Source organism: Microchirus variegatus (genome assembly GCF_963457635.1).
Source record: "Microchirus variegatus genome assembly, chromosome: 3".
NCBI classification, from domain to species: Eukaryota; Metazoa; Chordata; class Actinopteri; order Pleuronectiformes; family Soleidae; genus Microchirus; species Microchirus variegatus.
In genome coordinates this window covers 462,501-476,525 of record NC_139804.1, presented here as the reverse complement: position 1 = coordinate 476,525, position 14,025 = coordinate 462,501, and the positions used below count along the sequence as shown (strand labels likewise).

At 38.0% G+C, this 14,025-nt stretch overlaps 1 protein-coding gene across 1 annotated transcript; it reads right to left on the bottom strand.

Annotated features, from left to right (window-relative positions):
• Positions 1–855: 855 nt before the first annotated feature.
• On the bottom strand, positions 856–10,567 carry esamb (endothelial cell adhesion molecule b; the record flags this gene model as incomplete). The annotated part of the gene is made up of 7 exons (XM_083886376.1): positions 856–1,357; positions 2,195–2,336; positions 2,443–2,565; positions 3,641–3,685; positions 7,833–7,988; positions 8,344–8,545; positions 10,457–10,567. The coding sequence occupies 7 exons, from the start codon at positions 10,565–10,567 to the stop codon at positions 856–858; spliced, it is 1,281 nt and encodes a 426-aa protein (XP_083742502.1).
• Positions 10,568–14,025: the final 3,458 nt, after the last annotated feature.

The following is a 14,025-nucleotide window of genomic DNA, read 5'->3' as shown; positions in this document are numbered from 1 at the left end:
ATAAATAAATAAATAATCCCTGACTGTTAAAGGTCCAGTACGTAACATTTATGAGGGTTTATTGTTTAAACTTTAATATAATATTCATAAAGAAGTCTTTATCCACGTCATGCTTCATGGAGGCGGCCATCTTGTTTCTACAGGAGCCTGAATGGACAAACACAACTCCGCCCACTTACGCTCGGCGTGTAAACCAACGAAGAAGAGCCAGAGAGCCTGGGGGCGTGGCCTGTGTCTCTCTCTCTTTTAGATCTGATCGGACTTTGATGAACGTCTTAATCTCAGTTAATCTCAGTTAATCTGACGTAAACATGATAAAACAAACGTCCACACAGGTGAACAGTGACATGTCCTGCCACAAGGGGGCGATCATCTGCTCATTTTACTGCGGAAATTACTTCATTATCACAGACTGAACCTTTAAGTGAACGCAAACCACTTTCTCGTCTTCAGAGAGACAGATTTTCATTTCATGTCTCCTCTGTCCTCAGTGTCCCCTCGGTCCTAAGTGTCTCCTCTGTGTCCTCAGTGTCCTCAGTGTCCCTCAGTGTCTCCTCTGTCCTCAGTGTCTCCTCAGTCCTAAGTGTCCCTCAGTGTCCTCAGTGTCTCCTTTGTCCTCAGTGTCTCCTCAGTGTCTCCTTTGTCCTCAGTGTCTCCTCAGTGTCTCCTTTGTCCTCAGTGTCTCATCTGTCCTCAGTGACTCCTCAGTGTCTCCTCTGTCCTCAGTGTCTCATCTGTCCTCAGTGTCTCCTCAGTGTCTCCTCTGTCCTCTGTGTCCTTAGTGTCTCCTCAGTGTCTCCTCTGTCCTCAGTGTCCTCAGTGTCTCCTCTGTCCTCAGTGTCCTCGTCTCTGTCCTCACACCAGAGACCCAGCTTGACTCTGAGCAGGCACGGAGACAGCGACCACGCCCACGGCTGTCAGAGAGGCGGAGCTTGTCTGAGGGGGCGGGGCCTGGGGCTGAGCAGGCACGGAGACAGCGACCACGCCCATGGCTGTCAGAGAGGCGGAGCTTGTCTGAGGGGGCGGGGCCTGCGGCTGAGCAGTCACCAGTGGACTCGTGAGCGCTCCGTTAGAACACGGAGGTCGCTTGTGTTTGCGTGTGGGCGTGGCTCCCGCGTTGTAACCAGGAAGTCCCTGCAGCGCGTTAGCTTCGCCCGGTCGCAGCTGGAAGGCGTGGACGAGCGAGCCGGCGTCCGAGGTCGGGACGGGCGAGTACAGGAAGTGGAAGCTGGACCGACGCGGGTCACGCGGTCCAGGACTGGTGGTGACGGACGACGTCGTCCCGTTCTTGGACACAGAGTCAGAACCCGTGTTACTCTTCGCCCACGACGCTCGCTTTGGCGCCAGAGCGTCCTCCCTTCACAGGAAACAGGAAGTGAGCGGTTACTGTGAAGGTCAGAGGTCAGATCTGCATCAGACTGTATTTATCCACCTCATTTTTATCTCCCATGATGCATCTGCACGACTTAGTGCGACAGTTTATACGTGGTTTCACTCACACAAACAGTTCTAACGTAACGGTGCTGCGTGTACGAATTATTTACCGCAAAAACAAATACGACGCGCGTCAAATTAGCGGGAAAAGAGTGGCGGCCATCTTGGAATCTAAAGTCAGAGTTTCTGAGAAATTTTTAGTTAAAAAACGACAAATAAATTCAAGTAAATCACAGATGACGTCGTTGTACGATGTGAGAAAACCTGACACGCGCCCTCTGCTGGATTCTATTGGTATTACTTCAGTGGACACGTCACTGCAGTTTGAATTACGTGAACTTTACGTAAAAACTTTACATCCCATGTTTGAAAAAATAACAACGACAGTCATATACTGTGTATTATGGGATGTGAGGACAATCTGAGGCACAACATCATGACATTAAGACAGAAATAACTGCAGACAGAGTGAGTTAAATCCCTGTAAAATCAAAGTAATAAAGTGAAATAAGAGCAGAGCGAACAGAAAGTAAAGCAGCTTAAAATCCCCAAAGAGATTAAACGTCTGAAAGAGAAGAATAAAGTATTAAACGCTCGTCTCATGAAGAAGGAATTAAAATAAAACCCTTAAAATTAAAGAGAGAAGAAAAGAAGAAAAGCTTCTTCATCTGCGACGTCTGGAGTGAAACTGAGGAAATGACTGTGATCGTCACGTTCACTGTTCCTAATAAAGTGATCGTCGTCACGTTCACGTTCTCACGTGATCTCGTTAGCGTCGTCGTCGTCGTCGTCGTCCTCAGACCTTCGTCTTCGTCTCATGATGAAGACGAGCGACAGAACCACGACCATGAGACCGAGCAGAGAACCAAGAGTCGCTGCTGCCACCATCACTGTGTTAGACGCTGGAACACACACACACACACACACACACACACACACACACACACACACACACACACTGTTTTCTCAGGTAAAGTCACATGACTCATCACATGATCACATACTCACAGGTGTGAACGTCCAGGTTGATGGAGCAGGTGTCTGATCCGACTGTGTTGGTTGATCTACAGACGTATTTCCCTGACATGTGTTTGGTTAAGTTAGTGAGTCTGAGTGTTCCCTGTGTCTCATCTGCAACACAACAACAACAACAACAACAACAACAACAACAACAAACACACAATCTGTTAAATCACCACTTCATCGTCTCAAGTGTTTATGTGATTTTTCAGCTTCTTAAATGTGATTTTATGGACAGATTAAATAATGATGAAAATAATCTTCAGGGAAGAAGAAGAAAGACGAGGAAACTACAGAATAAATATAATAATCCCATGCAGAAGATGGTTTTAATCTGTCAGATTGAAAACCAAACCCAGAGGAGGAGCTTATTATTGATCCACCTCGTTTTTATCCCCCATGATGCATCTGCACGACTTGGTGCGACAGTTTATCGCGTTCAGGTCAGAGTTCGGAAAAGTTCGGTCGTACGTGGTTTCACTCACACAAACAGTTCTGTGTGTACAAATGATTTACTGCAAAAACAAACACCACACGCGCCAAATTAGTGTGTTAAAACAGAGGCGGCCATCTTGGAATCTAATGTCAGAGTTCCTGAGGTTAAAGTCGGAGTTTCCGAGTAATTTAGAGTTAAAACGACTAATAAATTGAAGTCAATCACAGATGACGTCGTCGTACGATGTGCTGAGAAACCTGACACGCGCCCCCTGCTGGATTCTAAGGGTATCACTTCAGTGGACACGTCACTGCAGTTTGGAAAATAATCTTCGAGGAAGAAGAAAAACAAGGAAACTACAGCGTTACACGTTTGTGAAGGAGAGACAAATAATCTCATTTAATCTGTCAGTTTGAAAACAGAACCGAACCAAGAGGAGGCAGATTAAGAGATTAACAGAACATCAGATGATTCTGAGCCCAGAATCAGATCCAATGACTAATAAACCAGTGTTTATCAAACTTTTAAAAATGATAACAATCTGTAACAAGAGCTCATGTGAGATTAATCTAGTGATTTATTTATTTATTTACATGTAAAACGTCATCATGTTTGAGAACCACTGATATAAACTTATCATTTCTAATATATTATTTCAGTCATAAAGAAAATAAAAACAAAACAAAAAAGAGTGAATGAATGAATGAATGAGTGAATGAGTGAATGAGTGAATGAGTGAAAATCCCTTACCCAAGAACCCGAGCAGCAGCAGGGTCTGAGGGCAGGATCTCCACTCTGTGGTTTAATGAAGAAGAAAAGTGATGAAGATGAAGATGAAATATAACGTTCCTTAAAGAAGGAAAAACATTCTTTGACTTCATATCATTTATTATATTTGCTCACACACACACACACACACACACACACACACACACACACACACACACACACACACACACACACACACACACACACACACACACACTAATCTGTGATCATGAAGATTGAAACAAACGCTCAGATTAAGATGATTTTCCACAGTTTTATTTGACTTATTATTTGAGTTTTTACAGCGACTGATGAAGAGTTTGATGAATGAGTGACAGAGATAAACATGAATGTGTGAATGAATGAATGAACAGACGTGTGATGACCTGCAGGGGTCACTGTGGGTCAACACCATCACTTTGACTTCATCAGACTTTACTGTCACTGAGGCTTTAGCTTCACACAACAACAATCTGAACACAAACAAACACTAAAGTGTTGTCGCGTTGATGAATGTGTTTGCAGTTAAATGCATCATATTAATCATTTAAATGATAAAAATCCCAAAAATGGCAGATAAAATGTTAAAGTGATCGTCTCCATATTATTCTTTAGTCTTCAGGTCACTCTCTGTCTCTAAATGGTTGGTGACACCTCGTCTATGATTTAACTTCTTTATTTATATACAAACATTTACTTTCATTGTTTTTCTGTTGATTTTAAAGTCAAAGTGTTTTTAATCTCAAATTAGAGATTAAACTGTTTTCTGTGTGAAGCCTCTTTGTCTCTTTGGTTTGTTTGAAAACGTCGTCATTTTCAGGTTTTATAAAACAATGAGCAACATTTTCCCCTTTGACCCAAATAAACTTTAAAAAATAAACTTTAAAAAACAACTTAGAAAAGAACAAACAGATGAACTCAGTGTTTCACAGACTCTTGTTGTTCAGAGACTGAAACAGAAGCAGCAACAGATTAACTCTTTAAAAACACCTGAGCTAACGACACTCAACACACCTGTGTGTGTGTGTGTGTGTGTGTGTGTGTGTCTGTGTGTGTGTGTGTGTGTGTGTGTGTGTGTGTGTGTGTGTGTGTGTGTGTGTGTGTGTCAGGTCAATCACATGCACCTGTGAGGACAAACACACTTTACAAACACACGATATATAAAACAAAGAGTTTTTAATAGAAATAAACGAGAACATTGATCTTGTTCTTTATCATCTTTGTGTTTCATGTAAACAGTTTATATTTTAATTTGTTTGTTAGTTTGTTTTTTAGTGAGATTGAACAAGCAAAGGTAGAAAAATAAGTTATCTACAGGAGTTAGATTATCTTTGCTAGAAAAGGTAGATAGAGAGATGCTAGTTAGCTGGATAAGATAGATAACTAGATAGCTACCAAAATGAAGGTAATTAAGGTAGGTAATTAAATGGTAGTTAGCTAACAAAAGTAGACAGAGAGATGCTAGCTAGCTAGGCTAGCTATCAATAGACAGACAAACAGATGATAGATAGATAGAAGCTAGTTAACTAGCTACAGTAGTTATATAGAGATTGAAAAAACAGAAGTAGAACAATAAGTTGCTAGCTACAGTAATTTAATAGATGCTCCTCACTAGCAAAGTTAGCTAGAGCGATGCTAGTTAGCTGGATAAGATAGATAGATAGATAGATAGATAGATAGATAGATAGATAGATAGATAGATAGATAGATAGATAGATAGATAGATAGATAGATAGATAGATAGGCTACAATAGTTAGAGATTGAAAAAGCAAACATAGACACATAAGTTAGCGAGCTACAGTAGTTAGATAGATGCTGTTAGCTAGCAAAAGTAGGTAATTAAATGGTAGTTAGCTAGCAAAGGTAGACAGAGAGATGCTAGCTAGCTAGATAGATAGATAGATGCTAGCTAGATAGAAGCTAGTTAACTAGCTACATTAGCTAGATAGAGATTGAACAAGCAGAAGTAGAAAAAAAAGTTGCTAGCTACAGTAGTTTAATAGATGCTCTTAGCTAGCAAAGGTAGAAAGTTAGCTGGATAGATAGATAGATAGATAGATAGATAGATAGATAGATAGATAGATAGATAGATAGATAGATAGATAGATAGATAGATAGATAGATAGATAGATGGATGGATGGATGGATGGATGGATGGATGGATAGATAGATAGATAGATAGATAGATAGATAGATAGATAGATAGATAGATAGATAGATAGATAGATAGATAGATAGATAGATAGATAGATAGATAGATATTGAACAAGCAAAAGTAGACAAATAAGTTAGCTAGCTACAGTAGTTAGATAGATGATGTTAGCAAGTATGTAGACACAGAGAGAGAGATGGTAGCTACCTAGAGATGCTGTTAGCTAGCAAAAGTAGACAGAGAGATGCTAGAAAGCTAGCTAGATATCTATAGATAGATAGACCGACAGACAGATAGATGCTAGTGAACTTTTGTTCATTTGGTAAAACCTTAAGTAGCTAATGAAGTCAGTTATATAAAGACATGTTTTCTTTATTGTGAATTAATTTAGGTTTTATCAACTGAAATCATCTTTAAAAAAAAGTTTGTTAATCATTTTGTTAATTCTTGTGTTACAGCAGCAGCACAATTCAAGACACGTGTCAAAGTAAAATAAATATGATAAACATAAATAAATAAAACCTTTAACAGATGAAACATAAACAAAGACAAACAAAGTCTAAATTGTCAGTGACAGATTGATCATCTGATAAAGTTTGTGAAACAAACAAACCTCAGTGAAATGACTTCACTTGTACCTAATAAAGTGACAGATAAGAGCAAACTTCACTGTCACTTCACTGCTGATCGACACAGGTGAGTCTCATTGATTCTAATCAGGTGTGTTTCTGCTCTACAGCGCCCTCTGTCTGTTCATTCCCTGAACAACATGTAAAATAAACCTGTTTCTGTGAATTGTTTTTGTTTTGTTCAGATTATTTTAAGATCTATTTGATCTGCAGCTTATTTTAAGCTTTGATTCCCATTAACAGTTAGATTATTAAAGGGTTTTTCATGCAAATATAAGAAATTCTAAGTTATTAACTGTTAAAGTCAGCTGAAGAAAAATAAGTATTTTAAGTTACATTGTTGTCAGTGTTTAAACTTATATTTTTATTGTTTTAACCCTTGTTTTAAAATACACCACAGACTTAAAGTGACTCGATTTACACTATTTTAAAGTAAAAATAATAATCATCTTTGATTAATCTGTGTGAGTAATCTCTTATTTTCCTTCAGATTATGATTGTGGGTCATAATCAGTGGTTTCTGGTCTCTAGAAACTTGTCATGGAGGTCAGATGTGGTGAAAATGCCATATGATCATAATGCTTGGACACTATATAGCGCCCCCCAGAGGTGAAACGTGGATGGAGCAGGCCAATATTAAATTGCACCGAATTTCACGAAACTTGGTGGGAAGACGTTATCGCCCAAGACGAACAAAAGAGTCCATGAAGACGACAAGCTCAACTCAACAGGAAGTCAGCCATTTTGAATTTGGCGTCCATCTTTTCAATTGGCACGTTTCATAAATGAACAAACATTTCACTAGATAGATAGATAGATAGATAGATAGATAGATAGATAGATAGATAGATAGATAGATAGATAGATAGATAGATAGATAGATAGATAGATAGAATAGAGATTGAACAAGCAAACGTAGACACATAAGCTAGCTACAGTAGTTAGATAGATGCTGTTAGCTAGGAAAAGTAGGTAATTAAATAGTAGTTAGCTAGCAAAGGTAGACAGAGAGATGCTAGCTAGCTAGATATCTATAGATAGACAGACAGACAGACAGACAGACAGATGCTTGGACACTATATAGCGCCCCCCTGAGGTGAAACGTGGATGGAGCAGGCCAATATTAAATTGCACCGAATTTCACGAAACTTGGTGGGAAGACGTTATCGCCCAAGACGAACAAAAGAGTCCATGAAGACGACAAGCTCAACTCAACAGGAAGTCAGTCATTTTGAATTTGGCGTCCATCTTTTCAATTGGCACGTTTCATAAATGAACAAACATTTCACTGCAGAGTAAATGATGTTTGTACGTTATATGAGTGTCATTATTGGCTCAAACCAATAATAATATTCAACCTTAAACTTGGTGATAAATCAGTGTAATACTCACTCTGCATTGGTGAGAAGAAAACCTCGGAGACCGGAGCAGCTTTGGTCCATTTGTACTGAGGGACTGGTTTTCCATGAGTGGACCAACAGCTCAGGGTCACGTTCCCCTTCACCACCGCGTCACCACTCATGGTGCAGACTGGGGGGGAGGGGGGGACTGAGGGGGAGGAGCCAGACAGACAGACAGACAGACAGACAGTGTTAAAGGACAGACAGATTGATGACTCTTCCCTGAACTTGGACGTTTTTAATCCGGCGGCGACAAGGAGATTTCTCAGGAGGGCGTCGCCCATAAACCCTTTGACCCCGCCCCCTCACCTCTGCCCCTCCCCCTCTTTGTCCCATCTGCTGCAGTAAGATGACGTAATGAATCTGTGAACAGCTGATGAGTTTTATTGGTAAACTGTTTACTCATCAAACACAAGATTGTTTTATTTAACAGACGGGGAAAACAAATCCAGACGAACGCGTCACTAAATCCAGATTGTTGGGATTAAATGTGAGTCGTGTACCTTTGACGCTGAGGTGAATCTCTCCGCTCAGGCCGGCGTTCCTCGGGACGAGGACGCTGCAGACGTAACGTCCAGAGTCCGACTCCTGTGTGTCGTTGATGTAGATGGAGATGTTTGTGGAGGGCATGGACGAGCTGAAGCCCACTCTGCTGACGTACTCCACCTGACCATGACCCACCTCACCTGAGCTGAAGTTTATCACCTGAACACAGCGAGGGAAAAGACTTCAATACAGGCTTATTATCATGTTATTAACACTGAGGAAAAGACTTAAAAACAGGTTTATTATCATGTTATTAACACAGAGGAAAAGACTTAAAAACAGGTTTATTATCATGTTATTAACACAGAAGAAAAGACTTAAAAACAGGTTTATTATCATGTTATTAACACAGAAGAAAAGACTTAAATACAGGTTTATTATCATGTTATTAACACAGAGGAAAAGACTTAAAAACAGGTTTATTATCATGTTATTAACACAGAAGAAAAGACTTCAATACAGGCTTATTATCATGTTATTAACACTGAGGAAAAGACTTAAAAACAGGTTTATTATCATGTTATTAACACAGAGGAAAAGACTTAAAAACAGGTTTATTATCATGTTATTAACACAGAAGAAAAGACTTAAAAACAGGTTTATTATCATGTTATTAACACAGAAGAAAAGACTTAAATACAGGTTTATTATCATGTTATTAACACAGAGGAAAAGACTTAAATACAGGTTTATTATCATGTTATTAACACAGAGGAAAAGACTTAAATACAGGTTTATTATCATGTTATTAACACTGAGGAAAAGACTTAAAAACAGGTTTATTATCATGTTATTAACACAGAAGAAAAGACTTAAATACAGGTTTATTATCATGTTATTAACACAGAGGAAAAGACTTAAAAACAGGTTTATTATCATGTTATTAACACAGAAGAAAAGACTTAAAAACAGGTTTATTATCATGTTATTAACACAGAAGAAAAGACTTAAATACAGGTTTATTATCATGTTATTAACACAGAGGAAAAGACTTAAATACAGGTTTATTATCATGTTATTAACACTGAGGAAAAGACTTTAAATGACTGAATTGGACTGAATTGGACTAGGCTGAACTGAACTGAACTGAACTGAACTGAATTGGACTGAAATGAACTGAACTGGACTGGACTGGACTGGACTGACTGGACTGGACTGAACTGGACTGGAATGGACTGAATTGAATTAGACTAAATTGGACTGGACTAGACTGACCTGAATTGGACTGGACTAGACTGGACTGAGTTGGACTGGACTGGACTAGACTGAACTGGACTGAACTAGACTGAACTGAACTGAACTGAACTGAAGTGAATCAGCTCAGACATGAAGACAGATGATAAACTCATGTTTTATCACTGAAACAAACTCCTTCACTTTTAATTTGTTTTTGAATTAATTTGATTTGTTATTTATTAAATGAGTTATTTTTCTTAATTTCCTGTTATTTTACTTTTCTTATTTTGTAACAAACACATTCATACGTTCACATTTAGATTATGTCGACAAAATGTTTGCTGCGTTTTAGAATATGTAGATTAAGAGATTGACAGAAACATAAAGATAATCCTGACATGTACAGATTATGGAGGTTTGAGCTCAGATCATACATCACACACTCTAACTGTTTAGATTATAACACACACACACACACACACACACACACACAGTCATTAGTCTCTTCCTTCCTTCCGATGTAATGATGACAATAATCTTAATCTCTGCAGATTAAAACTTTCTCACACTAAACATCACAGGAAATGTTTGATCATCTCTGATCAACATGATAAAACAGAAATAAATAATCTCATCAATTATAGACAGAAGCTCATTATTTACGTCACCTTTCTCTCTTGCGCCCCCTACTGTTTTTATCAAACATTTCCTTTGCTGATATTTAGGAAATGTTGTAAAGAAATGATCATTTAAATCATTCTTCTGTTTGAAATCTGTATATTTTTAATGAATAAATAAAACAACAAAAGTGAACTGTTGTATTAATGTTGTGTCCTCTGAACTTCTTTGTTTCTCAGAGGTCAAAGGTCAAAGGTCAAAGGTCAGAGGTCTCACCTGTCTGGTGGTGTTACCCATGAACTGCCACACCACAGAGTTTCTGGAGACGTCTGATGTTGGACTGTACCAAGCCTGAAACACAACCTTCTGTCCTCTCACCACCTCCATCTGCTCCCTGAGAACCTGCACTCTGTGTGTGTCACCTGGAACACACACACACACACACACACACACACACACACACACACACACACACACACACACACACACACACACACACATCAAAGAAAATGTCAAATCAAGGGTCAGTTCAAAAATACACTAAAATAATAATAATAATAATAATAATAATAATAATAAAAAGAAGAAGATAAATCCTGAGAGACTGATGATGATGATGATGATGATGAATCTTCACATATTCACATGTCAACTGCAGAGTCTGACTGTAGGAGGAGGAGCTTAGAAGAGGAGGAGCTTTGAGGAGGAGGAGCACAGATGAAGAATGTGTTTCTGACACACACACACACACACACAGACCCACATACGCACACACAGACACACACACACACACACACACACACACACACACACGTCTCTGGCGTCTCTTCATCTGTGTTAATCTTTGCGTCTAATCCCTGAACAATCTCAGTCTCAATCCTCTCACCACACTGTGCTGGACATGGATACCATGGTTGATCAGGTGTTACCATGGTAACCACACAATCAGGTGTTACCATAGCAACACTCATCACTGAGTGAATGAATGAATGAGTGAATGAGTGAATGAATGAATGAATGAATGAGTGAATGAATGAGTGAGTGAATGAGTGAATGAGTGAATGAGTGAATGAATGAATGAGTGAATGAATGAATGAGTGAATGAGTGAATGAATGAATGAGTGAATGAATGAATGAGTGAATGAATGAGTGAATGAGTGAATGAATGAATGAGTGAATGAATGAATGAGTGAATGAATGAGTGAATGAATGAATGAGTGAATGAATGAATGAATGAATAAAGAGATAAACTGAAAGGACCACACACACACACTCTTTACTTTAGGATGAATAATTATCAGATTAATAATTCACGTCACCTTCCATTGGCTGAATCAATATTTCAAAATAAAAGCCTAATTATAGCTCACTATTTTAACATGTAATGAGGACTAACATCAATGTGATGAATTCATAGTTAAAATAGTTATAAAGTCATTATTTGATGTTTGAACAACAATAAAAATGTGTTTCTATGAAGTTTGAGATGAATCAGAGGAAACAAATAAACAATATATACAAATATGTATGAGATCAGTTTAAAAACAGCAAACACAACAACAGCAAAATAAGTGAGATTACACTATTATTATTATTATTATTATTTACTGAAAACATAAGTCTGTGTGTGTGTACAAGTATGACTGATTACTTTCATCATCTGTTTGTTTGGTTTGTCATAAATGTGTAAAAATATGAATCAGTGTTTTTGTCCAAAGGTTTGAATCATTTCTTTGTTTTATGAAGCAAAGAAAGACGAAAATATAGAGTTTCTTCAACTTCTACAAACACTAACAGTTACAGTATATGCTGATGACTCTATATAGTCCAGTGTCCACTGAAGGACAGACGTGGACAGACGTCCACTGATGGACGTCTGTCCACGTCTGTCTGTCTCACACTTTCAGGACTTTGACACACGTCAAATCTATTAAAGACAAACTGATTTTATTGTTATTTTATTCTGAAGGAGCAAATGTAACTCACTCAGAGATTAATAAAGTTTTCTGATTCAATGTTGATTTGTGTTTTATTGTGTATTTGTTACTTTGACTCATGTTTTATGTCTTTTATTTTATAAAATAATATAATATAAATGTAGTTTTTAATGATTCTGTCTTTTATCATTTCTTCTGTGCTTTACTAATAATTTTGGATTAGATTAGATTATTCTACAGAGTATAAATGTACACTGATGACTGAAACATGCACACACACACACACACACACACACACACACATATATATATATATATATTCTAGGATTTTTAAGATGTTTATTTCAGCTCATATTATAATGAAGCTTTTAAATAGTTTCAGTTACAACAGATCAATGACAGGATGATTAATCTCACTTCTATAGTTATAACACATTTATATACATTTGTTGTAACATTAAATTATTCTTTTACATTTCAGAATAAATATTTCACAGGTTTTTTTTATGTTTTAAACTTTGAACATAAATGACTTTATTTTTCACTTCAATAAAAAGATGTGTAGTTTTTAAAAAAAAAGCCTTTTTGAGCAAAACTGTGTTCAGGCTCAAAGGAGCTTGTTAACAAAACAGTTTATAATGCATTCATTCACTCATTCACTCATTCATAAGTGGACCCTGGAGGTCTTTAAACGCCTCTTCCACAGAGTTCATCATCAACGTGTGAAGCTTTTGACTCTGAGTTAATCTCTCACAGATTATTTGACTGAAGCTGCTGCAGTCTACACCTGCACTCACTCATTCATTCATTCACTCACTCACTCACTCACTCATTCACTCATTCACTTACTCACTCATTCATTCATTATTAACTGATTACTAAGTTAATCAATGAGTGTTTTTTTATAATTCAAACCAGTTTCTGTGATTTTTCAGCTTCTTAAATGTGAATATTTTTGTTTCCTTTGCTCCATAAAACAAAGAAATCACACACAAATATGTGTGTATATACATATGTATATATACACACATATATACACATATGTATATATATGTGTATATATACATGTATATATGAAGGTGTGAAAAGAGAGGTCAGTGACAGGGTGAACAGTCGAGTGGATCATTGATCGTCGTCATCATCGATGTAAACGCTGCTTTTTATGTTTCTGTCTTTGTGTTAAAGTGACAGTAAGTGCTCTGCTCACACACACACACACACACACACACACACACACACACACACACACACACAGACACACACACACACACACACACAGCTTCAGTGATAAACAATCATCGTCTCTTAAGACGCTTTAATCTCATTATCAGCTAAAGCTGCTTTAGCTTCAGCTTTAGCTTCACAAGACCATGAAACCATGACAACGTTCATTATGTTCATGTACGTTCTGTATGTTATGAATGTTCTGTACATGTTTATACTCTCTATGTTCTGTAACAGATGAGGTTCTCTACGTTCTATGTTCTGTAACAGATGCTGTGAAATAAAGGTGTATTGATTTAAAGAACCCTTGATGACAGAGTGAAACAGAGTGAAACAGAGTGATGACACATTCTAACCCATAGAGACAATTATTCCCAGACTTTGAAGACTGAGATTATAAAATAGTGTTTGTAGGTTATTTCTGTTGTGAACGTCAACAAACACCTGCAGGAAGTGACTGTGATTCACTCTGTCATCAGATCTGGACTCTTGAGGACAGGTTCACCCTCTCATCACATGAACACATTAATCTGGACTCAAGCGTCTTCACCATCTGCCACAGATTCTTCTCTCAGAGGAAACTAATCTGTCAGAGCTGTTTCTGCACAGAGACTGAGACCAGAACTCTGAGACCACATCACACCCTGAGACCAGAACTCTGAGACCACATCACTCCCTGAGACC